At 40.5% G+C, this 23,628-nt stretch overlaps 1 protein-coding gene across 1 annotated transcript in view; it reads right to left on the bottom strand.

The window, feature by feature from the left end:
* LOC106603527 (protein EURL homolog) overlaps positions 1 to 19,765 on the bottom strand; it is a 55,919-nt gene extending 36,154 nt beyond the window's left edge. The window contains exons 1-2 of the mRNA XM_014197345.3: positions 19,628 to 19,765; positions 12,373 to 12,506 (exon numbers count right to left, since the gene is read on the bottom strand). Coding sequence (XP_014052820.1) covers positions 12,373 to 12,499 — 127 coding nt within the window. The 5' untranslated portion in view covers positions 12,500 to 12,506; positions 19,628 to 19,765. The remainder of the gene's footprint in view (positions 1 to 12,372; positions 12,507 to 19,627) is intronic.
* Between the last annotated feature and the right edge of the window lie 3,863 nt (positions 19,766 to 23,628).

Genomic DNA, 23,628 nt, shown 5'->3' with positions numbered 1-23,628 from the left:
TTTGAAATCGGACAGTGTGGTTAGATTAACGAGAGTCTTGTCTTTAAATGGCTGTAAAATAGTCATATGTTTGAGAAATTGAAGTAATAGGATTTTTAAGGTTTTGAAAATCGCGCCACAGGATAGCAGTGGCTGTTACGTAGGTGGGACGAATTCGTCCCGCCTAGCCTAGAGAGGATAAATGCAAGTAAAACTAAATGCATGCTCTTCAACCGATCGCTGCCCACACCTGCCCACCCGCCCAGCATCACTGCTATGTACGGTTCTGACTTAGGTATTTGTAATTGTCCACATATTCTAGGTGTCTGGTTAGACTGTAAACTCTCCTTCCAGGCTCACATTAAGCATCTCCATTCCAAAATTAAATCTAGAATCAGCTTCCTATTTCGCAACAAAGCATCCTTCACTCATGCTGCCAAACATACCCTCGTAAAACTGACTATCCTATCGATCCTTGACTTCGGCGATGTCATTTACAAAATAGCCTCCAACACTCTACTCAGCAAATTGGATGCAGTCTATCACAGTGCCATCCGCTTTGTCACCAAAGCCCCATATACTACCCACCATTGCGACCTGTATGCTCTCGTTGGCTGGCCCTCGCTTCATATTCGTCGCCAAACCCACTGGCTCCAGGTCATCTAAGTCTTTGCTAGGTAAAGCCCCACCTTATCTCAGCTCACTGGTCAACCTTGGCAGCACCCACCCGTAGCACTCGCTTCAGCAGGTATATTTCACTGGTCACCCCCAAAGCAAATTCCTCCTTCAGCCACCTTTCCTTCCAGTTCTCTGCTGCCAATGACTGGAACGAACTGCAAAAAAAAAAAAAAATTCACTGAAGCTGGAGACTCATATCTCCCTCACTAGCTTCAAGCACCAGCTGTCAGAGCAGCTCATAGATCACTGCACCTGTACATAACCCATCTGTAATTAGCCCATCCGTAATTAGCCCATCCAACTACCTCATCCCCATACTGTTTTCTATTTTATTTATTTTGCTCCTTTGCACCCCAGTATCTACTTGTATACTCATCTACTGCACATCTATCATTCCAGTGTTTAATTGCTATATTGTAATTATTTCGCCACTATTGCCTATTTATTGCCTTACCTCCGTTATCCTACCTCATTTGCACACACTGTATATAGACTTTCTATTGTATTATTGACTATGTTTGTTTATTCCATGTGTAACTCTGTTGTTTGTGTTGCACTGCTTTGCTTTATCTTGGCCAGGTCACAGTTGTAAATGAGAACTTGTTTAACTAGCCTACCTGGTTAAATAAAGGTGAAATAAAAAAATAAAAACATGAATTCCATAGAAATCCTGGTTGAGAATGAAACGACTGAACAAATGAACAAAACAGCACAGCAAGTAAGTGAAAGAAATGTAAAACTTTTTATTTAACTAGGCAAGTCAGATAAGAACAAATTCTTATTTACTATGATGGCCTACCCCGGCCAAACCTGGACTACGCTGAGCCAATTGTGCACCACCCTATGTGACTCCCAATCACGGCCGTTTGTGATACAGCCTGGAATCGAACCAGGGTCTGTGGTGACGCTTCTAGCACTGAGATGGAGTGCCTTAGACCACTGCAGTTTATTCAGTAACCAGTTCACAATAACATTGTTCTCTCTTAGATATATTGTATACATGTGGTTAACATGTTCAATTAATCAATTATAATTATTAATAATGTTTGTCTGTTTTAAATTTTGGGACAGCTCAGACATGGTATAATTAAGCAATAATACAAGGCCATTTTTGTCATGGCTGTGACATGGTCATAGCCGAGGCCTAGATCACCACAGCCATGATAAACAAAACGCCAAAACACATGGACTCAAGTGTATTATTGCTTTCATACAACTTGTTACAAGCATTAAATAGCACAATTCTTTCCCAAACAATACATTTTTCAACAAAACGTGATGCTACATTCACTAACACTTGTCAAGTGCAATTTTAGGCGTTTACAGGTCATTAGTCCGATTCATATTGACTGCCATGTAAAGCAAAACTACCCAAGTGCTGGTTGAGTTGCAAGTTGCTATTGCAAACAAAAAAGTATGACAAACATAAATGGTTGCTATGGAGGCTTTCCCCCCCTTGCTAGCTAGCCAACTACACAGCTAATACAATCACTTCCGACTGAAGCTGGAATGACAGAAAACTGGCAACATTTTACTTGTTTTTCTATTGACATTTCTCATCCTGATGGCACTTTTAGAATATGGCCATGTGTATGTTGTCTAGTATATCATGGGAAGGATAGGCTCTAACAATTCCAAACCGCCCGTTGTATAACAGAGGTTGTTCTTCCTATCCTTCCTTCACACTGAAGGGGCCTGGCAGGCTGCACAGTTCTCTCTCTCCCCATTCAAAACAACAGACTGCTACTGGTCCTACAGGACCTGCCCTGTTGTCTATGGAGTTTGGACAATCAACAATAGAATTGTCACAACAACAACAAAAATCACAGCAGTTTCTGTCAACGTCAGCCTTTTTTCTTTTTTTTTTTAGGTGATATGCCTGAATATCCACGCCTCATGTTAACCTTGGGCTACGTTAGGGAGAAGCTCTGAGTGTGGAGCTGAAAGTGGTTAGGGACACAGAAACAGCCTTATATGCATGCCCTCCACAGCAACAGTGCACTGCTGCGCTATATGCCTACACTCTGAACTAGGGGCAAACTGAGTCTGTCTGAGAATGAAGGCCTGGATAACATCTCAGTCTTGAACTACTGAGTGTAGCCTAGTAGAGAAAATGTGTTGTGTGGCTCCTCTTAAATATTCAGAGAGCAGTGTCGCGTTGATGAATATTCAGCAGTGCTAATTCACCCATGAGGAACAGTGATAGAGAGAGAGCAAAGAAGCAGAGAGAGAGAGCAAAGAGGCAGAGAGAGAGAGCAAGACTTCTGCATGGTCTACTCTGAGCAGTGTGGACAGAGAGCAGTTGAAGTCAGGCAGAATCAGATAAGCCGTGGGCATTAGCCTAGATGATCAGTGGGCATGTAACGTAGCCTGGCCACGGAGGGATTCGACTGTAAGCAGGGCCTGGAGATACTTGGCTCCCTCCCATATATCACTAATAATGTCTCACACACACACACACACACACACACACACACACACACACACACACACAGGGGTTGACATTTAGCGCTCAGACACTTGCCCATACAGCAAGAACAGTTCTTGTTTTACTTCAAAATCAAATTTTATTGGTCACCTACACGTTTAGCAGATGTTATTGCGGGTGTAGCTTAATGTTTGCCTTAAGGTCAAAGGTACTTGGCCCAAAAATGTAAATGGTCCATTGCACACACAAATGGTTAACATTTCTAGTAGCATACCTTTAAATTTTAACGTTGTTTGAATGCGTTAGCATAATTATGACAATATTCTAACCCCCTTTCTTTACATTACTTGCATGTTAATTCTGTAAGGCCTTTCCTTATTCAGCCGGACATCAGTTGAAAAGGGTTAAAGTGTTATAGTTATAAGTATGAAACAAGTAATGATCACAGATGTGAAACATTGAAGTTCTCTAGTTAAAATGTTATGTAAACATCAACATAGTACGCTGTATCATATAAATAATTAACAACCGTTTTATTCCCCATCAATAGGGAGGGGTATCGAAATTCAGATCCTTAATGGCACTGACCAAATCTTCTACCAGACCAAAAGTAGTAAATGTCGATGCCAAGTTTCAGTTCCAACGGGTCATTGCTGTACAACCTTTGGATTGTCAAAAAGTTATTAGATAAAGAATCATGATTGAAGGATTCACAGCGAGAATAAACTACTAAAGGACACTGCAGTATGACACACACACACACACACACAAACAAGTTCCTTCAACCTCATGGCCTGGTTTTTGCTCTGACAAATGTGGGACCTTATATAGACAGGTGTGTCTTTCCAAATCATGTCCAATCAATTGAATTTACCACAGGTGGACTCCAATCAAGTTGTAGAAACATCAAGGATGATCAATGGAAACAGGATGCACCTGAGCTCAAGTAATCTGCTTTTATTTTTAATACATTTGCAAAAATGTCTAAAAACCTGTTTTTGCTTTTGTCATTATGTAGTGTGTAGATTGAGGATTACATTTAAAAAAAAATCCATTTTAGATAAGGCTGTAACGTAACAAAATGTGGAAAAAGTCAAGGGATCGGGATGCTTTCCGAAGGCACTGTAAATGTCACCTGCCCATAAAGTCAGCCACAAAGCACATTCCACCTGCCCAACTGTTCTGCTTACTTCATGGACAGTGGCCACACAGGCTGTATCACAATCTCTGCAACAATAGCCGAAATAGGCTAGGCTTATCTAGACACAAAGACACAGTGGAGCAACAATGACAGCGGTAACACAGACTGGGGCATCTGTCCATTCCACTCACAATCATGCTCTTTCTGGGAAACTCACAATAAATCCCTGCTGCAGTACAATAAACAACTCAGCCTGGAACAAACAGGATATATTATTACCATTCCTCAGTCAGGATATATTCCCTTAGTTCCAGGATTCGATAACTGCTCAATGCATGCACAGCACATAAATCCTTGATGCATATGAATTTCCCTTCCTGTCAGAATTACATAATACTATACTCAAATTATTCAGTGATGTATCATTGGGCTCCTGAATGGCACAGCGGTCTAAAGGTGTCACTGTAGACCCTCATTCGAGTCTAGGCTGTATCACAACCACCCGTGATTGGGAGTCCCATAGGCCGGCGCATAATTGGCCCAGTGTCGTCTGGGTTTGGCTGGGGTAGGCCGTCATTGTAAATAAGAATTTGTTCTTAACTGACTTGCCTAGTTAAATATATATATTTTTAAATGTAGTCTGCTCTGCTATCAGCTGCTGCTGCTTCAATAGGATGACTCTCTCCTTTCATGTGGAGATAAATGCACGGCTCTCCCTCACAAAAGAGGGGCCCGTGTACAGTGGCTCTGTCTGTCCATGAGATGAGACAAACGCTGAGAGCCACATCAAGTCCCCTCGGAGGTAGCGTTCTCTTTCATTCAAAATAGGCCAATCATTAACTAAAAATGGAAAAAGGCACTTCAAAACACATTGCTGCACCTCGTATTGGAGTGGCAAAGCATGAGGAGGCTGAGCAGCAGTCTGTCTACTGTGTTCTAACGAAAGGATTGGGGGTGAATGAATGGATGCTCAGCTCGCCTCTTATGGGCCCTTCAGACCCATTCTGTCCACTGCATGGGGAAATTGCATACTGTCCATGATGAAGACAAGGGCAGAGCTTGAATAGACACCAAAACATACCCTCTCAAAGGACGCACATCATCAATCTGGATAACATCAAGCTTCCATTAGGGCTTTCACCTAGAAACAGGGAACAGATTCACTGGGACAGGTGGTGGGAGGGAGGTGATTCAAGCCATTACACCCCCACCTGAACCTGCCGGGCCCACAGCTTACACACACACAGAACACAAACCACACTGTGGTTAACTTACCGTGCAGACTTTTCTCCTATAAGCCAAAGCTGTTGGAAAATTATACTGGCAAGGCCTTATGCCCAGGGTTGAAAATTAACAACCACCACCTGCCAAATGCGGGTAGATTTTGTCACTTGTGGGTAAGCATGTCTATTTCAATCACAAGCAAGCGCCCAAGTCACCACGGTAACAGTTTGTCCCTTAAAAAGGGGCAGCTGAAAATGTTTCTCACCTAATGATTGTGCTTGATTGAGGATGGATCACTCCTAAAAACTTTTATTCATTAACTGAGTAATTTCGCATCAATAAAACATTCAAATAACTTTTCTCCGAGATTTATTTGTGTGCTTCAACATTTGTTCATTGGGGCACATCATGTACTCCTTGTAAAACATGTCAGCAGGGCCTGAAACAAACTTTTGTAAACCAGCCACTGTGCCAGATACACAACAAAAAAAACAATACCAGCCACTCCAATTTTTCACCAGCAAAAACATTTTCGGGGCTATAATTACGCCACCAAAAAAACTGATGAGCATGCTTAGTAAAGTCTCTAAAACAAGAAATGTATTACTAGTAGATGTAATGGCGCCGGACGGGATGACTGCCATTTTAAGGGCTATTAACCAACCGTGGTATTTTGTTTGTTTTTTCACATTGTTTGTAACTTATTTTGTACATAATGTTGCTGCTACCGTCTCTTAACACCGAAAAGAGCTTCTGGACATCAGAACAGGGATTAGTCACCTTGAGCTGGATGAACAATTTTTCTTGAATGAGTCGGACGAGAGGGATTTACTCCAGACACCCGACGAGGCCCTCATCCCCGTCATTTGCAGGAGAAAAAGACGGAGATATCGCGGAAGGAGATCGGGGTGCCCTGTAAGGATACGGTGACGAGTGGCTAATCTGCCTTTGTCATCGGTACTATTGGCCAACTTACAATTGCTGGATAATAAAGTGGAAGAACTACAATCACGTATATCCTACCAACGGGACATTAAAACTGTAATATCTTATGTTTCACCGAGTTGTGGCTGAACGGCGGCATGAATAACATACAGCTGGCGGGTTACACACTGTATCAGCAGGATAGAACAGCAGCCTCTGGTAAGAAAAGGGGTGAGGGTCTATGTATATATTTTTTTAAAACAGCTGGTGCACAATATCTAAGGAAGTCTCGAGGTTTTGCTCGCCGGAGGTAGAGTATCTCATGACAAGCTGTAGACCACACTATCTACCAAGAGAGTTTTGACATATATTCTTCGTACCTGTCTATTTAACACCACAAACCGATGCTGGCACTAGGACCACACTCAATGATCTGTATACGGCCAGATGCAAACAGGAAAACGCTCGTCCAGAAGGCGGCGCTCCTAGTGGCCAGGGACGTTAATTCAGGCAAACTTAAATCCGTTTTACCTAATTTCTACCAGCATGTTAAATGTGCAACCAGAGAGGAAAAAAATTCGACCACCTTTACTCCACTCACAAAGCTCTTCCTCGCCCTCCATTTGACCATAATTCTATCCTCCGGATTCTTGCTTACAAGCAAAAACTAAAGCAGGAAGCACCAGTGACTCGGTCAATAAAAAAAAGTGGTCAGATGAAGCAGATGCTAAGCTACAGGACTGTTTTGCTAGCAGACTGGAAAATGTTCCGGGATTCTTCTGATGGTATTGAGGAGTACACCACATCAGTCACTGGCTTCATCAATAAGTGCATCGATGACGTCATCCCCACAGTGACTGTACGTGCATACAGTACATTGTAGAGAAATTAACATTCAATTCTCTGGCAACAGCTCTGGTGAACATTCCTGCAGAAGCATGCCAATTGTATGCTCCCTCCAAACTTGAGACATCTGTGGCATTGTGTTGTGTGACAAAACTGCACATTTAAGAGTGGACTTTTATTGTCCCCAGGACAAGGTGCATCTGTGTAATGATCATGCCATTTAATCAGCTTCTTGATATGCCACACCTGTAAAGTGGATGGATTATCTTGGCAAAGAATAAATGCTCACCAACAGGGATGTAAACAAATGTGCACAACATTTTAGACAAAAGCTTTGTGCGTATGGAAAAAACAATCTCATGAAACATGGGACCAACACTTTACATGTTGCGTTTATATTTTTATTCAGTATAAATAGCCAAGAAACACGAGGACAATGTCTCACTTTAGTAGACTTGAGTAAATTAGACCACAGTTTATGCCTGTACCCATTGCATTTAAAAACAAATCTTTCAGCACTTCACTCAGTGCTCACAGCCCTCCAGACAGGCAGTATTGATGTGCAAGGTGGGATACGTTAACGTTATGATTAAGATTTTTGTGCATTACCAGTTATAAAACAAAATGGCAGAAATACTTTGAAAAACAGCATGTATTTTGCTATAAATCACAACTTGCACTGGTGCCCATACTTGAGTTTTTATGAAATGCTTGCCATGAGTGTGACCAGCCGCCAACGTGGCTGGTGAATTAGACATTCTTACAGGCTAACTACACCGCTCGCGTCGTGTGCGCGAGTGTTGCAAAATAAATGTAGAAATGTATATTATTCAATTATTGCACCCACACCGCTTGCGCGCGTCTGCGTTGCCAAGGGCTAAAATAGAAGTCAGTTCTATTTGTGACGCAGATCGCGCTGCAAGTCTTGCCTACCCCATCTCCTCATTGGTTTATAGAAGCAGGTACCCACGTCCCATCTCCTCATTGGTTATACCCCCGTGGGTGATTGAAAGACGAACGAGGTCAGTGGCAGTAATGCACCTAATTTATGAGAAGTTGCCAATCGCAATATAACGTCATGAGAAGAAAAAGCCTAGAAGGAGGAGAGATGACTAGAAACGATTCGGTTGACCGTTTTATGTGTGGATTAATTGTCGGAGTAGAGGACCTTGTGCATTTCAGGTAAAATAACTCAATATTTATATCTAAGGACAAATTAGCTAGCAACAGCAAGCCAGCTAAATAGGACAAATTAGCTAGCAAGTGCAAGCTAGCTAAATTGCCATAAATGTTTAATGCTTTTCGACCTGTCCCCAAATTAACGTAATTGGTTCAGAGTTTGTTTTGATATTTTAACCTGCGTGTTGTGATCGCGTTTGGTGTGGGGGACAAAATACATGAATGCACGATGGCACACGCGCAGCCGGTTTGGATTCCGTGTTATTTATAATAAAAGGGTTACATTGAGAAAATCGGATCTCTGAAATTAAATGGATGGCCCTCCCTACACCGTCCCTGAATGCTTAAAAAAAGACCAGAGAACACTTATTGGACAGACTAGAGCCTTAGATATGCAGGTTTAGAAACTGTTCATCCAGTAAGCATTACATGACAACACAGGAATTTTTACAGAGCACAGGGCTGTGGGCCAGAAGGTTGTGTGTTCGCAGACCACCGTGAACAAGAGTAAGGGTGAAAAGATCGCCTTTATAGTACAAGCATTGCCTACATCTACCATAGTATTTGCAGGTCTGAGAAAAAACAGCCTTTCATAAACATTTTGTGCAAGTCTACGTAGTTTTTTTTAATACCACACAAATTACAGGCTAAGAATGGACATAGGTCTGTGCTCATCTTATCATATTTCTCCAATGCCAAATCAGTGTCTTGTTTGCAATGAAACTCTACCTGTGGAACAATAATTCAATCTGAGAAGTCATTAGGAATCTGAACATGGTACTTTCAAAAGTTTGGCCAACCTTTCCACCACAGACAGAGTAGGCCTACCAACACAGAAAAATTGAAGCTTTAATTGTTGGCTACTCTCTTCCGTGGCTTAACCCAACAAGAGAAGGTCACAAGTATTTTCTTAAAAGCTGTCTGGGTTTAAACATTTTCTATAGTACAGAAAGTGAACAGCTTAATCAATTGAGTGACAGATTACTACCCAAGAAACGTCCATGTTTTTGTCTCCTCGTCTATAGAATGTTGTAGCTCAGCCTCAGAATGTCAAAGAAACGAAACAATGATATTATTATATGTATCGGAGTCACGTCTTTGACGGGTATTTCACAGCTTGTTTCTAGCATAAAGCATAACAGACCACAGCGCTGTATAGATCACTTTACATCAAATCGGATCCAGTGGCTTAGTTACAGTTGACAAAAAAAATATATAGATGCTTGAAAATGTATGGCAAGACTTGAAAATGGCTGTCTAGCAATGTTCAACAACCAACTTGATAGAGCTTTTAGAATTTAAAAAAGAAAAAAATGTGCAGAGGCTTACCCAGAAACATTCACAGCTGCAATCGCTGCCAAAAGGTAATTCTAACATTTACTGAATCAGGTTGTGAATACTTCCGTAAATGAGATCTGCATTTCATTTGCTAATATTCCAAAAAACATGTTTTCACTTGGTCATTATGGAGTATTGTGTGTAGATGAGTGAGAGAAAAAAAGCAATTTAATACATTTTGAATTCAGGTGGTAACACATGAAAATATGGAATAAGCCAAGTGGTATGAATACTTTCTGAAGGCACTATATAGCCTAACAATTAACTAATTCTAAAACACTGACAAATATTTAAATCATTAACATGACCCTCCCCTGGACTAGGTAACTATTACGTATATTTCGATCCACCCCTTACCCGCCAATGCCAAAATAAACCCGTATTTGGAAGGTGGCGGGTGTTAATTTTAGACCCTGGTGGAACCCTGAACTATAATAATAAATAAGCCATATCACTAAGCCTTTTGTGGGAGGGTAGGCACTTTGTTGATTCTTGATGTTCTGTTGTAGAACTGTTTACAGTGCATTTGGAAAGTATTCAGAACCCTTCCCTTTTTCCCCATTGTTACGTTACAGTCTTATTCTAAAATGGATTTTTAAAAAATAAGTGACAACGCGAAAACTGATTTATTCAAAATAAAAAACAAATACCTTCTTTTCATAAGTATTCAGACCATTTGCTATGAGACTAGAAATTGAGCTCAGGTGAATCCTGTTTCCATTGATCATCCTTGAGATGTTTCTTCAACTTGATTGGAGTCCACCTGTGGTAAATTCATTTGACTGGACAATGTTTGGAAAAGACACACATAAGGTGCCACAGTTGACACAACATGTCATTGCAAAAACCAAGCCATGAGGTCGAAGGAATTGTCAGTAGAGCTCTGAGACAGGATTGTGTCGAGGCACAGATCTGGGGAAGGGTACCAAAAAAAAGGTCTGCAGCATTGAAGGTCCCCAAGAACACAGTGGCCTCCATAATTCTTAAATGGAAGACATTTGGAACCACCACGACTCCTCCTAGAGCTGGCTGCCCAGCCAAAATGAGAAATCGGGAGATAAGGGCCTTGGTCAGGGAGGTGACCAAGAACCTGATGGTCACTGACAGAGCTCCTCTTTGGAGATGGGAGAACCTTCCAGAAGGAAAACCATCTCTGTCAGAGATGACAGAGCTTGACAAGATCAGCAGAGAAGAACGGGGAAAAAAACTCCCCAAATACAGGTGTGCTAAGCTTATAGCGTCATACCCAAGAAGACTCGAGGCTGTAATCACTGCCAAAAGTGCTTCAACAAAGTACTGAGTAAAGGGTCTGAATACTTAAGTAAATGTGATTTCAGGTTTTTATTTTTAATCAATTAGCAAAAATGTCTAGAAACCTGTTTTTGCTTTGTCATTATGGGGTATTGTGTGTTGATTGATGAGGGTAAAAAAAACTATTTAATCCATTTTAGAATAAGGCTGTAACTTAACAAAATTTGGAAAAAGTCAAGGGGTCTGAATACTTTCCGAATGCACTGTATCCGTTTCTACTATTGTATCTAAAATGTTCATTTTAACATACATTGGTTAAAAGACCAGTCACAAAAATGTAATTAAGCAATATACCCCATTACCCCTTACTAGTAATACATTTATTGTTTTAGAAAAACCGAAAGCACGGGCATCCGTTTATTGGTTTTATTTTTGTTGTGCAATTATGGGAAAAAACTATTTTGGTTTGTAAAAACATCTCAGTGGATGGTAGATTATTATTTCTTTCTACCTACCTGCCACAGTGGACCAAAAAGTGAATTTCAAACCCTGATAAGCCTCCTTCACATTCCAATTGTGCTGCGCCGGAAGTCATTCATTTCAATTGGGACAATCCGCACCAGAGTGGCATTGCAGTGCCCCCTTGCGTCCAAGGCTCTGTTGCGAGACGCATACTTTGCATCATCTTCACTCCGACCAGAGTCCGTCAATAGAACAGGAAGGTATAAAAACCACAGAACAAATATGTCGTTTTCCACAATGGCTTCATGGGATAGCTAGCAAATTGGAAACAATGAGTACTATTTTAATAGTAATGTTGAATAATACATTGGCTGTTAAGCCAATTATGACTGTAGCCTCCCATTTTAATTCCGAAAATGTTCTTGATGGTATTCATTACATTTTTTTATGATGATAATTATTAGGCATTGGGTTAGTTGGCTACATTCAACCTAGCTTTTAGCTAGCTGTGTAAGCTAGCTTGACAGAAAGTAAACGAAACAAGTTGAGGAAAAAGTAAATAAAATAAACATGTCTTATCACCTGAAACAATACGTTTCTCCTGTCTTGAAAGTAAAGGTCATATTTTGCAATCTTCCAAAATAAATGCGACCTCTGACGAGAGACCCTTCCATCTTGCGTTATGACACTACACCTGTCCGACCAGTAGTGGAGCAAGACTGTGTTTAAAGGACGTACGACCAACGGAATTAAATACATTTTTGAACAAGGCGTTATTGTGCTGTTGTGTCTTGACTACATTTTTTATCAAGTAACACCAGTACTGTTCTAGGCCACGGTTCTTCCCAGGCAGCAGACGGCCAATAAGAGTTGTATGAAAAATGTGTTATCTGATATCCTCCCCCCCACTTCACTCTCTCACCTTCGATGCTGAGCTCAAAGCAGACGTGACAGAAGGACATGGTCCCCGTGTCGGTCTCTAGCTTGCAGACACTGCAGATGTTGTCGTCGTTTAGGTCGATGTTGACAAACTGCTCCTCTTTGTCCATACTATCTCTGAGGGAGAAACACAAAACACAGAGATAAGAGGACATGAAAGGAAATGAGACTAGCACAACATCCATTGACCTCTAAGAGTTCTCCCTCATTCTTGAACAGAAAAACTCTTTCAAATGTTCATCTTGGCTTGTACTAGTCAGACGGAACGGGAGACTTTCTGATGAAAATTGCTCATCATGAATGAGACGGTCATTACCATGCTGAGAGGTACGGTTTGTTCAAGGCGGTGCACTCAAAGCATGTCTAATGAAATATCAAACAGCGCAGAAGATAGAGATCCCCCTTCTTGAGAAAGGAGAGGGATGACCTGATTTTCAAAATGATGGAACATCTTTTAAAAAGCTTATGAAAAAGCCATGTACAGTGAGGGAAAAACGTATTTGAACCCCTGCTGATTTTGTACGTTTGCCCACTGACAAAGAAATTATCAGTCTATAATTTTAATGGTAGGTTTATTTGAACAGTGAGAGACAGAATAACAACAAAATCCAGAAAAACACATGTCAAAAATGTTATAAATTGATTTGCATTTTAATGAGGGAAATAAGTATTTGACCCCCTCTCAATCAGAAAGATCTGGCTCCATGGTGTCTTTTATACAGGTAACGAGCTGAGATTAGGAGCACACTCTTGAAGGGAGTGCTCCTCATCTCAGCTTGTTACCTGTATAAAAGACACCTGTCCACAGAAGCAATCAATCAGATTCCAACTCTCCACCATGGCCAAGACCAAAGAGCTCTCCAAGGATGTCAGGGACAAGATTGTAGACCTACACAAGGCTGGAATGGGCTACAAGACCATCCCCAAGCAGCTTGGTGAGAAAGTGACAACATTTGGTGCGATTATTCGCAAATGGAAGAAACACAAAAGAACTGTGAATATCCCTCGGCCTGGGGCTCCATGCAAGATCTCACCTCGTGGAGTTGCAATGATCATGAGAACGGTGAGGAATCAGCCCAGAACTACACGGGAGGATCTTGTCAATGATCTCAAGGCAGCTGGGACCATAGTCACCAAGAAAACAATTGGTAACACACTACGCCGTGAAGGACTGAAATCCTGCAGCGCCCGCAAGGTCCCCGTGCTCAAGAAAGCACATATACATGCCCGTCTGAAGTTTGAATCATTCAGATGTTCATTGGCAGAGGACAACTGGGTGAAAGTGTTGTGGTCAGATGAGACCAAAATGGAGCTCTTTGGCATCAACTCAACTCGCCGTGTTTGGAGGAGGAGGAATGCTGCCTATGTCCCTAAGAACACCATCCCAACCGTCAAACCTGGAGGTGGAAACATTATGCTTTGGGGGTGTTTTTCTGCTAAGGGGACAGGACAACTTCACCGCATCAAAGGGACGATGGACGGGGCCATGTACCGTCAAATCTTGGGTGAGAACCTCCTTCCCTCAGCCAGGGCATTGAAAATGGGTCGTGGATGGGTATTCCTGCATTACAATGACCCAAAACACACGGCCAAGGCAACAAAGGAGTGGCTCAAGAAGAAGCACATTAAGGTCCTGGAGTGGCCTAGCCAGTCTCCAGACCTTAATCCCATAGAAAATCTGTGGAGGGAGCTGAAGGTTCCAGTTGCCAAACGTCAGCCTCGAAACCTTAATGACTTGGAGAAGATCTGCAAAGAGGAGTGGGACAAAATCCCTCCTGAGATGTGCGCAAACCTGGTGGCCAACTACAAGAAATGTCTGACCTCTGTGATTGCCAACAAGGGTTTTGCCACTATGTACTAAGTCATGTTTTGCAGAGGGGTCAAATATTTATTTCCCTCATTAAAATGCAAATCAATTTATAACATTTTTGACGTGCTTTTTTTCTGGATTTTTTTGTTGTTATTCTGTCTCTCACTGTTCAAATAAACCCGCCACTAAAATTATAGACTGATAATTTCTTTGTCAGTGGGCAAACGTACAAAATCAGCAGGGGATCAAATACTTTTCCCCCCTCACTGTAAACTAGGACCCAACAGTGATCTCACAGAGAACAGAAGCCGTGTGTCTGGTGAGCCATGTTTACTCTTGGTAAATTAATTTACCCCGGCTTACATAGGTGACCATTTTGGAATGTGAGAACCAAGCAGGTAATTTCATTATAACGTGAAAATAATTGTCTCTCTCCCTCTCCCCCAGGACCCTTTTCTTCCTTTCGTTTATCTAAAGAATTACATATCTAAACTGCACAATGAGATTAAAAATGAATGAGTAGGCACACATATTCAAGGTTCTCATTCTTCTTTTATACTGTTCCTAAATATTGCATATATTGACATTTGAAATACAACTCCTGGTAAAAGCACAAATAAAAATAAAATGTGCAATATGACAAACCAAGTGGAAAGACAACCATTTGTTTAAATCCAAGGCCCCTGTCCCTGCAGGAAGCCTTTTGGTATGCCTTCATTGTAAATAAGAATGTGTTCTTAACTGACTTGCCTTGTTAAATAAAACAAGACAGGAGAGCATAAAGCTAGATAGCTAATGTTGTCAAAACTCTTTAGGTACTTAATTTTTTTTTTTTTAAACATTGTTTACGAAGCATGAGACAAATAACAGGTTTAGACTAACAGTGAAATGCTTACTGTAATTTCCGGACTATTAAGCGCACCTGAATATAAGCCGCACCCACTGAATTTTTTTAATTTGAACATAAATAAGCCGCACATGTCTATAAGCCGCAGGTGCCTACCGGTACATTGAAACAAATGAACTTACGCAGGCTTTAACGAAACATGGCTTGTCATCGACTCATTAAGACCAAGCTCCCGTGCAGCAGCTCTATTTCCTTTTCCAACAGCCAGATCAATCGCCTTCAACTTGAAAGCTGCATCATTTGCATTTCTCCATGTCTTTGCCATGATGAGGGTGACAAAATGACTACCGTAATCAGAATGATGGGAAGTTTGAGAGCGTTCGATTTAATCTAAACAGTAAACAAAATTGTTGTTTGACCTTAACCCGTTCGGCAATTTCATTGGTCTAATGAAAGCTTCATGCCGCCAAAAAAACTGAGCATGTCACAGAACGTGTTTTTTTGGAGAAAAAAAATTGAAAGCGGGAAAAATCCATATATTAGCCGCGTCATTGTTTAAGCCGCGAGGTTCAAAGCCTGGGAAAAAAGTTGCGGCTTATAGTCCGGAATTTACGGTACTTATGGGCCCTTCACAACATTGTAGAGAAAGAAAAGAGAAATAAAAGAAAAGTAATAACACAAAAGTAATAATAAATACACTCACCAAAATAAGGAGTTTCGCAGAACAACCATCCTCATTACTGCCGTTACGGTATGTACTTACAATAAAAACAATTACATTGTTTTGACCAAGTGCGAATGCACCAAATCCACCTTCGGCAAATCCAATAAAATCAGTCATCCAGCAGCAGTACAGTATCCCGAAAGATTGAAAATAAAATATTTTAGACCTTTTTCATAAGTACATAGCATGCGTAGCAGCAGTAATGACAAAACAATTTAAATCACTCAAATTAGGCTACATATGCAGATATTACAGTAACAGCACATCAAGTGTTTTAGACAGTATTGCCAACTGCAGTATTCTAAGTCCATTTTTGTACTAATACTGTGCCCGTCAAGCGATAGATCCACTTGACTGGCTGGCAGAGTGTGTACCCATGGGAGAGAATGAGAGGTTTTTTTGTATGCATGTGTCAGAGAGTAAGAGAGATATGAAAGAGGCCTAGGGTAGGCCAGATGTTAGGGTATTGTGTTACCAGCTCACCTACTCATAATTGACTAGTTAAAATGGGATACATTGATTGTTAATAATTGTAATTCTTAGAATGCTAAATAGTTACAATTGTTTATACAGCTCAGTCAAATATACTGAAGAAAAATATAAAAAGGCAACATGTAAGTGTTGGTCCCATGTTTCATGAGCTGAAATAAAATGTCTGGGATATTCTTTTCATATGTACAAAAATAGTATTTCTAAAACAAAAACAAAACAAACTTGGCTCACAAATGAGGTTACATCCCTTTTAGTGAGCATTTCTCTTTTGCCAAGACAATCCATCCACCTGACAAGTGTGGCATATCAAGAAACTGATTAAACAGCATGATCATTACACAGGTGCACCCTGTGCTGGGGACAAAAAAAAGACCACTCTAAAAATGTGCAGTTTTGTCACAACACAATGCCTCAAGTTGAGGGAGCATGCAATTGGCATGCTGACTGCAGTAATGTCCACCAGAGCTGTTGCCAGTGAATTGAATGTTCATTTCTGTACCATAAGCTGCCTCCAACGTTGTTTTAGAGAATTTGGCAGTACGTCCAACCAGCCTCGCAACCGCAGACCACGTGTAACCACGCTAGCCCAGGACCTCCACATCCGGCTTCTTCACCGGCAGGATTGTCTGAGACAAGCCACCGGACAGGTGATGAAACGGTGGGTTTGCACAACTGAATAATTTCTGCACACTGTTTGACAGTCTCGGGGAAGCTCATCTGCGTGCTCGTCGTCCTCACCAAGGTCTCGATCTGACTGAAGTTGGGCTTCGTAACCGACTTCAGTGGGCAAATGCTCACCTTTGATGGCCACTGGCACGCTGGAGATTTGTGCTCTTCACAGATGAATCCCGGCATCAACTGTACCGGGCAGATGCCGTGTATGGCGTTGTGTGGGCGAGCGGGTTGCTGATGTCAACATTGTGAACAGAGTGCCCCATGATGGCGGTGGGGTTATAGTATGGTCAGGCATAAGCTACGGACAACGAACACAACTGCATTTTATCGATGGCAATTTCAATGCAGAGATACCGTGACGAGATCTGGAGGCCAATTGTCATGCCATTCATCCACCACCATCACGTCATATTTCAGCATGATAATGCACGATCCCATGTCGCAAGGGTCTGTACACAATACCAAGAAGCTAAAAATGTCCCAGTTCTTCCATGGCCTGCATACTCACCAGACATCACCCATTGAACATGTTTGGGATGCCCCCACCAATATCCAGAAACTTTGCACAGCCATTGAAGAGGAATAGACAGCATTCCACAGGCCAAAATCAACAGCCCGATCAACTTTATGTGAAGGAGATGTGTCTCACTGCAGGAGGTAAATGGTGTTCCCACCAGATCCTGACTGGGTTTCTGATCCTCTCACCTACCTTTTTCTTTTTAAGCTGTATTCCCAGTCATGTGTCATCCATAGATTAGGAACTAATGAATTTATTTAAATGGCATTTTAGACTTATATTCAATGTTAATGTAAATTCATCCCATTTTTATCCACAGGTCCTGTGGTGTCTATATTAATCACACAATACGCACACACACGTACTACCTACACACACAAACTCAAACTTTGTGCTGTTAAAAAAAAAAGTTTGATGTGTCTTCCTTAAGGTGTAAGAGCAGAAGCTTTTAAAATGTTTCCCATTGAAGTGAATGGAACGTTGCAATTCTACAACTAATTAGCATAATTCATCAAAACAAATATATGAATTATTTGTTATTGCTTTATTAAATAGTTACAACCTCCCAGTTCTGCATAAAACATCAATATATGTTAACAATATGACCACCTTTCTATAAATGAATGAGCTGAATGTGTGGAATTTGACATGCTGTACATACTAATTAGCATATTGTACGAGACCTTCAGTTTCTTGGCAATTTCTCGCATGGAATTGCCTTCATTTCTCAGAACAAGAATAGACTGACAAGTTTCAGAAGAGTTCTTTGTTTCTGGCCATTTTGAGCCTGTAATCAAACCCACAAATGCTGATGCTCCAGATACTCAACTAGTCTGAAGGCCAGCTATACTTATTTTTCAGCTGTGCTAACATAACTGAAAAAGGGTTTTCAAATGATCAATTAGCCTTTTAAAATGATACACTTGGATTAGCTAACAACGTGCCATTGGAACACAGGAGTGATGGTTGCTGATAATGGGCCTCTGTACCCCTATGTAGATATTCCATGAAAAATCAGCCGTTCCCAGCTACAATATTCATTTACAACATAAAAAATGTCTACAGTGTATTTCTGATCAATCTGATGTTATTTGAATGGACAAAAAGTGCTTTTCTTTCAAAAACATGGACATTGCTAAGTGATCCCAAACTTTTGAACGGTAGTGTATGTTTGTTCTTATATCAACACTTAGAGCTAAATATAAGCAAGTGCAAGCACACGAGCTGAAACATGGTAGGCCTAATCGTTCAACTTTTAAAATGGAATTAAATGAATTAATGCCAAAATATCATGCAAAACAGGCCAAAAAAAAAGTTTTTAAGCTAAAGAGGTGGAGATTAAAGCAGGTGGGGCTCCACCTGCCCTGAATGACAGGTCACCACTGTTTGGTGCCATTATTGACTAGGGATTAACACTGACCAGTCCGCAACCTTTTTCTATCATATCATAAGATATCCTCATCATAAAGTGTTCTGTGTTCCTGAGAAGATTCTCTATAACATGGAATACAGTATTCCCCAAGTATAACACCAAAACCACAGTTTCATTTGGAACCTTAACACCCTACTGGATAATTATGTGGATGTATTTAAGTCTAGATGAAACCTTAGTTAAGTGTGGTCTCAGATGGCAATAATTGTACATTTTATTGCAACAGCTTTCAGTGAATTTGTTGCCACCTGATGCTTATGGTAGGGACAACTAGAAAACAACTGCTGTTCCCTAACTTATCTTTTTTTTGTCTGACTAGCTAGCTAGGTTTAACACTAGGAGGAAAGGACAATTGACAGTAACATCTTCACAACAACGTGGATTTGAAAAAACATGAAAAATCGGAAGTTAGCTAGCTAGTCGTAAGTTAGGCTAACTACCAACACATACAACTAACTAGTTAGCTAGCTACATTGGCATGCATCTGAAATGAGTGGCTAACTAGTTAACTAAACGACTGACATTATGTTAGCTTACTGCTAGCAAAACCTATAACACTTGCTGCTAGCTAGCCAACATACGCTTGCTATCTAACGTTACGTTAATCGTGACCCGTTATCTGGTCGTCAAGATTAATCATTTCCAGCAGGAGCCCAACAAAATGATAGCTACTAATACTATCTAAACGATAAAACAGGGTAATGACATATGATGTATTTCTTCTGTCTAACAGACGTTTACCTTGTAGCTAGCTAATCCTTTGTCAAATCGTCAAGGGAATTCACGGGTGTTTGAGTTCCCTTCACCTCGGTCCTCGAGCGCCTGCGGGGCAGTAAAGTATTGTTGATGGTGGCTTGCAGACTAGCACATTTCTTTGAGCGGAGGGGAAAACCACCCACCTTTCGGGAACGAACCACTTGTAAATCAGGGGGTGGGTTATTATATCAATATAAATTCAATACAAATCGTTCTGCATATATAATAAATTACACACTTTTGAAACAAAGCACAGCGTATATATCGACGTGTTACCTCGAATCATCATTATTCGAGCTCTAGATTCCCTTTTTAAATTAATTTGTCATAATTTAACCCCTTACACTTTGGTATGGGTATATTGAAGAAACATCAACAAAACAGTGGAACACATGGAAGAGTTGGAACATCATGTATGATCAAAAATAATTATATAGGGTGCGAGAGCAGGTGTCCACATACACATGTAGTGTATGTAGAACATGGGCCTGTTGGAAACTAGAACCCACTACTATATGCACAGTTCGGGCGTGATCAGATTTAGCTCTAGAAAAACTGCGCATTAAGCTCAGGAAAAAAAACAGAATTAAATGGAATTCAAATAATTTAACCGATGTCTGTCGTCAATTAGTTACCAATTTGTTTTATAATAATCTGTTAATCGCTCAGCACTATTGGTCCCAGATAGTTTGTGCCGTTTTGTCAACTCCTGTGGTCAGTTCCCACTGGGCACAAACTGGTTGAATCAACGTTGATTCAACGTATTGTGACCTGGAATCTACATGGAAAATACATTTCATTTGAAAAATGCATCAATTACAGTATGCTGTTGTTTTGAGGGTGAAATTTCAACCACATGATTACGTCATCGTGGTAAACAATTTAACATAGACACACCTTGTATAAAATATTTGTAATGACCTCAATAGATCATAAATGAGAGAATGTCCACAACAGTTCTCGAGTTCTCAAATTTAACGGTGTATTGACCCAGAACTCACACAGGCTACTGTCTGGCCGTAACCTACGCCAAATAAATCTGATAACAATAACAGGTAGCTATCCCGCGGGCCACCAACAACGCCTGACCCCGAAACATTTCAGGCATTCCTTTGATTGGCCTCGAGCAGGGTGATTGGTATGCTGGATGCAGAGAAACCCCTGAGTAACTGGTAAACGTGCCTTGATAACCATACAACAGAACGTCAGATCACATAACTGAAAGTAAAAAAGTAACAAAAGTATAAATAAATATATCATTGGTTTGTATTTGTGGGGCTTTAGCTAATGATTGTTCTTTAAAGAGTCAAGTATATTTGTCCAGGCCTCTATTGTTCCTTGATTAGCACCATTCATTCTCACTGTTGATAATTCTAATGTTATAACTTCTAATAGTAACTGTATCTACTGGTTAAATGGGAGAGAGTGCGGTGGTTTCCATCTTAGAGTCAACATTTTTTTCACAGCAGTGCTGACTGCCAGCAGTAATCTTTTCAGACAAATTCAAATCAAATCAAATTGTATTTGTCACATATAGGCGTTTAGCAGATGTTATTGTGGGTGTAGCGAAATGCTTGTGTTCCTAGCTCCAACAGTGCAGTAATATCTAACAAGTAATATTTAACAATTTCACAACAATACACATGAATCTAAAGTAAAGGAATGGAATTAAGAATATATAAATATTTGGAGAGCAATGTCAGAGCGGCATAGACTAAGATAGCCCCTTGAATATCTATTATACTCTATCATCGTTAAGTAACAAAGTAGATGGAAAGCGTTCAACATTTAAATTCATGCACTTCAAAATTAATTTTGTAACTTTGCCCAAGAAGCATTTAACTGCACGGCACTCCCACATCATATAAAGGCAGGTGCCTACTTGGTTTAGGGGACTCAGTGAACACTTCGGAGTTGGGGCCAATTTCATTGTAAAATGTTTCGTTGGTGTTAATTATACTCTGTGAACAAACTTAAAATGCATAAATTGATGGTTTGGATTACGGGATGCCAAGGTTATATTTTCGATATTATGTTGCAGTTAAAGCGTGGTTCAGATTCAATTAGATCTGTGGACCATACTTTTTTTAATGGCTAGCTCAGAATATGACCTTTCCAAAAGTTTATATATTATAGAGATCAGTCCTTTCGGGCGAACAGATCATGTATTTATAAATCCCATCATTGGATGTTTTGGTAGTAGGGTTTCCCAAAGTACTCCATAGCTGACCTAAATTGTATATCGAAAAAAGTTTCAGAAAAAAGTTTATTTCAAATCTTGGAATGTTATCAAACCCTTACTGTCCATGATATCGGTAAGGGTACGGATTCAACATGTGGACCATTGGGGGGTGCAAAAGGCCATCCTCCAGAGGCATTATTGTGAAATATTGGAGTATGGCCGTGCCATTTTGATTCCCAGTTACATTGTTTAAAAATATAAATTGTGTGAAAAGAATTGTGTGAGCAATAATAGGACCAAAGCGTAACTTACTACATTGTTTAAGGCATATATCAGTGAAGACCACCTCTTCCAGGGCAATAGGAGATACCATATTTTTCTCTATACTCAGCCAGAGGGCAAAATAATCATGTCTAAACCAATTTAGGATGGGACGAAATGCTAGAGCCTGGAAATACAATTTAAAGTTTGGTACAGATAGTCCTCCTACACCTTTATCCGGAATAATTTACCTTTCCAAATAATGGTTGAAACGCACAATGAATTTTATCCCAATAGCCAGAAGGGGGAGCCATGGGAAGCACTGAACGCCTTGGCAATATATTCAATTTGACAATAGATATTCTGCTGGTTAAAGCAATTGGGATATTATTCCATCAACTGATGTCGGATTTAATTGATTTCAGCGTTCTGTTAAAGGTTCTGGCAATGGTTTTATTTAGATAAGGAAATATATCTACTCCCAAATATTTAAAATGGGAAACGATTGGGATTCCATAAGTAGAGATGGAGTCCTCCATCAGGGCCTTGAGAGGCAGTAGGGCTGATTTGGTTAGATACATTTTCTAACTTGAAATTAAGTTGAATTTATTGATGATCTTCAATGCATTTAGGAGCGATTGAGATACATTGTCTAGATATAGTAAAATATAATCTGCATATAATGATATGAAATTATCAGTAGATTTGAGTGAAATTGGTGTTATTTCTTTCAATGTATTAATTGTCTGGGCCAGATGTTCCATGGATCATAAGAATAGCAGAGGCCAGACTGGATCTCCTTGTCTGCTGCGTCTAGTGATTCTGAATGGAGCAGAGCTGATATTGCCTGTTACAAGTATGGCTGAGGGATTGACATATAGTATTTTAATCATATTAATTAAATTGAAGCCAATTCCCATATCTTCCAAGAGCAGACTAGAGATATGACCATTGTAGTCTATCAAAAGCGTTTTTTGCGTCGAGAGATAATACAGCCCAAGGAGCTGTTGTTTCTGATGAAGTGTCTAAGATACACAATATATACAAAAGTATGTGGACAAACCCTTCAAATTAGTGGATTCGGCTATTTCATCTACACCTATTGCTGACAGGTGTATAAAATCGAGCACACAGCCATGCAATCTCCATACACAAACATTGGCAGTAGAATGGCCTTACTGAAGAGCTCAGTGACTTTCAACGTGGCATCGTCATAGGATACCACTTTTACAATAAGTCAGTTTGTCAAATTTCTGCCCTGCTAGAGCTGCCTCGGTCAACTGTAAGTGCTGTTATTGTGAAGTGGAAACGTCTAGGAGCAACAACGGCTCAGCCGCGAAGCGATAGGCTACACAAGCTCATAACAGGACCACCAAATGCTGAAGCGCGTAGTGCGTACAAATGTACTGTCCTCGGTTGCAACACTCACTACTGAGTTCCAAACTGCCTTTAGAAGCAACATCAGCACAAGAACTGCTCTTCTTATCCATGGCTGAGCAGCCCGAACACAAGCCTAAGATCACCATGAGTAATGCCAAGCGTC

This window comes from Salmo salar, chromosome 04, assembly GCF_965601325.2.
Source record: "Salmo salar chromosome 04, fSalSal1, whole genome shotgun sequence".
Classification (NCBI taxonomy): domain Eukaryota; kingdom Metazoa; phylum Chordata; class Actinopteri; order Salmoniformes; family Salmonidae; genus Salmo; species Salmo salar.
The sequence above is the reverse complement of the archived record's forward strand: the minus strand, read 5'-3'. Positions and strand labels throughout refer to the sequence as shown.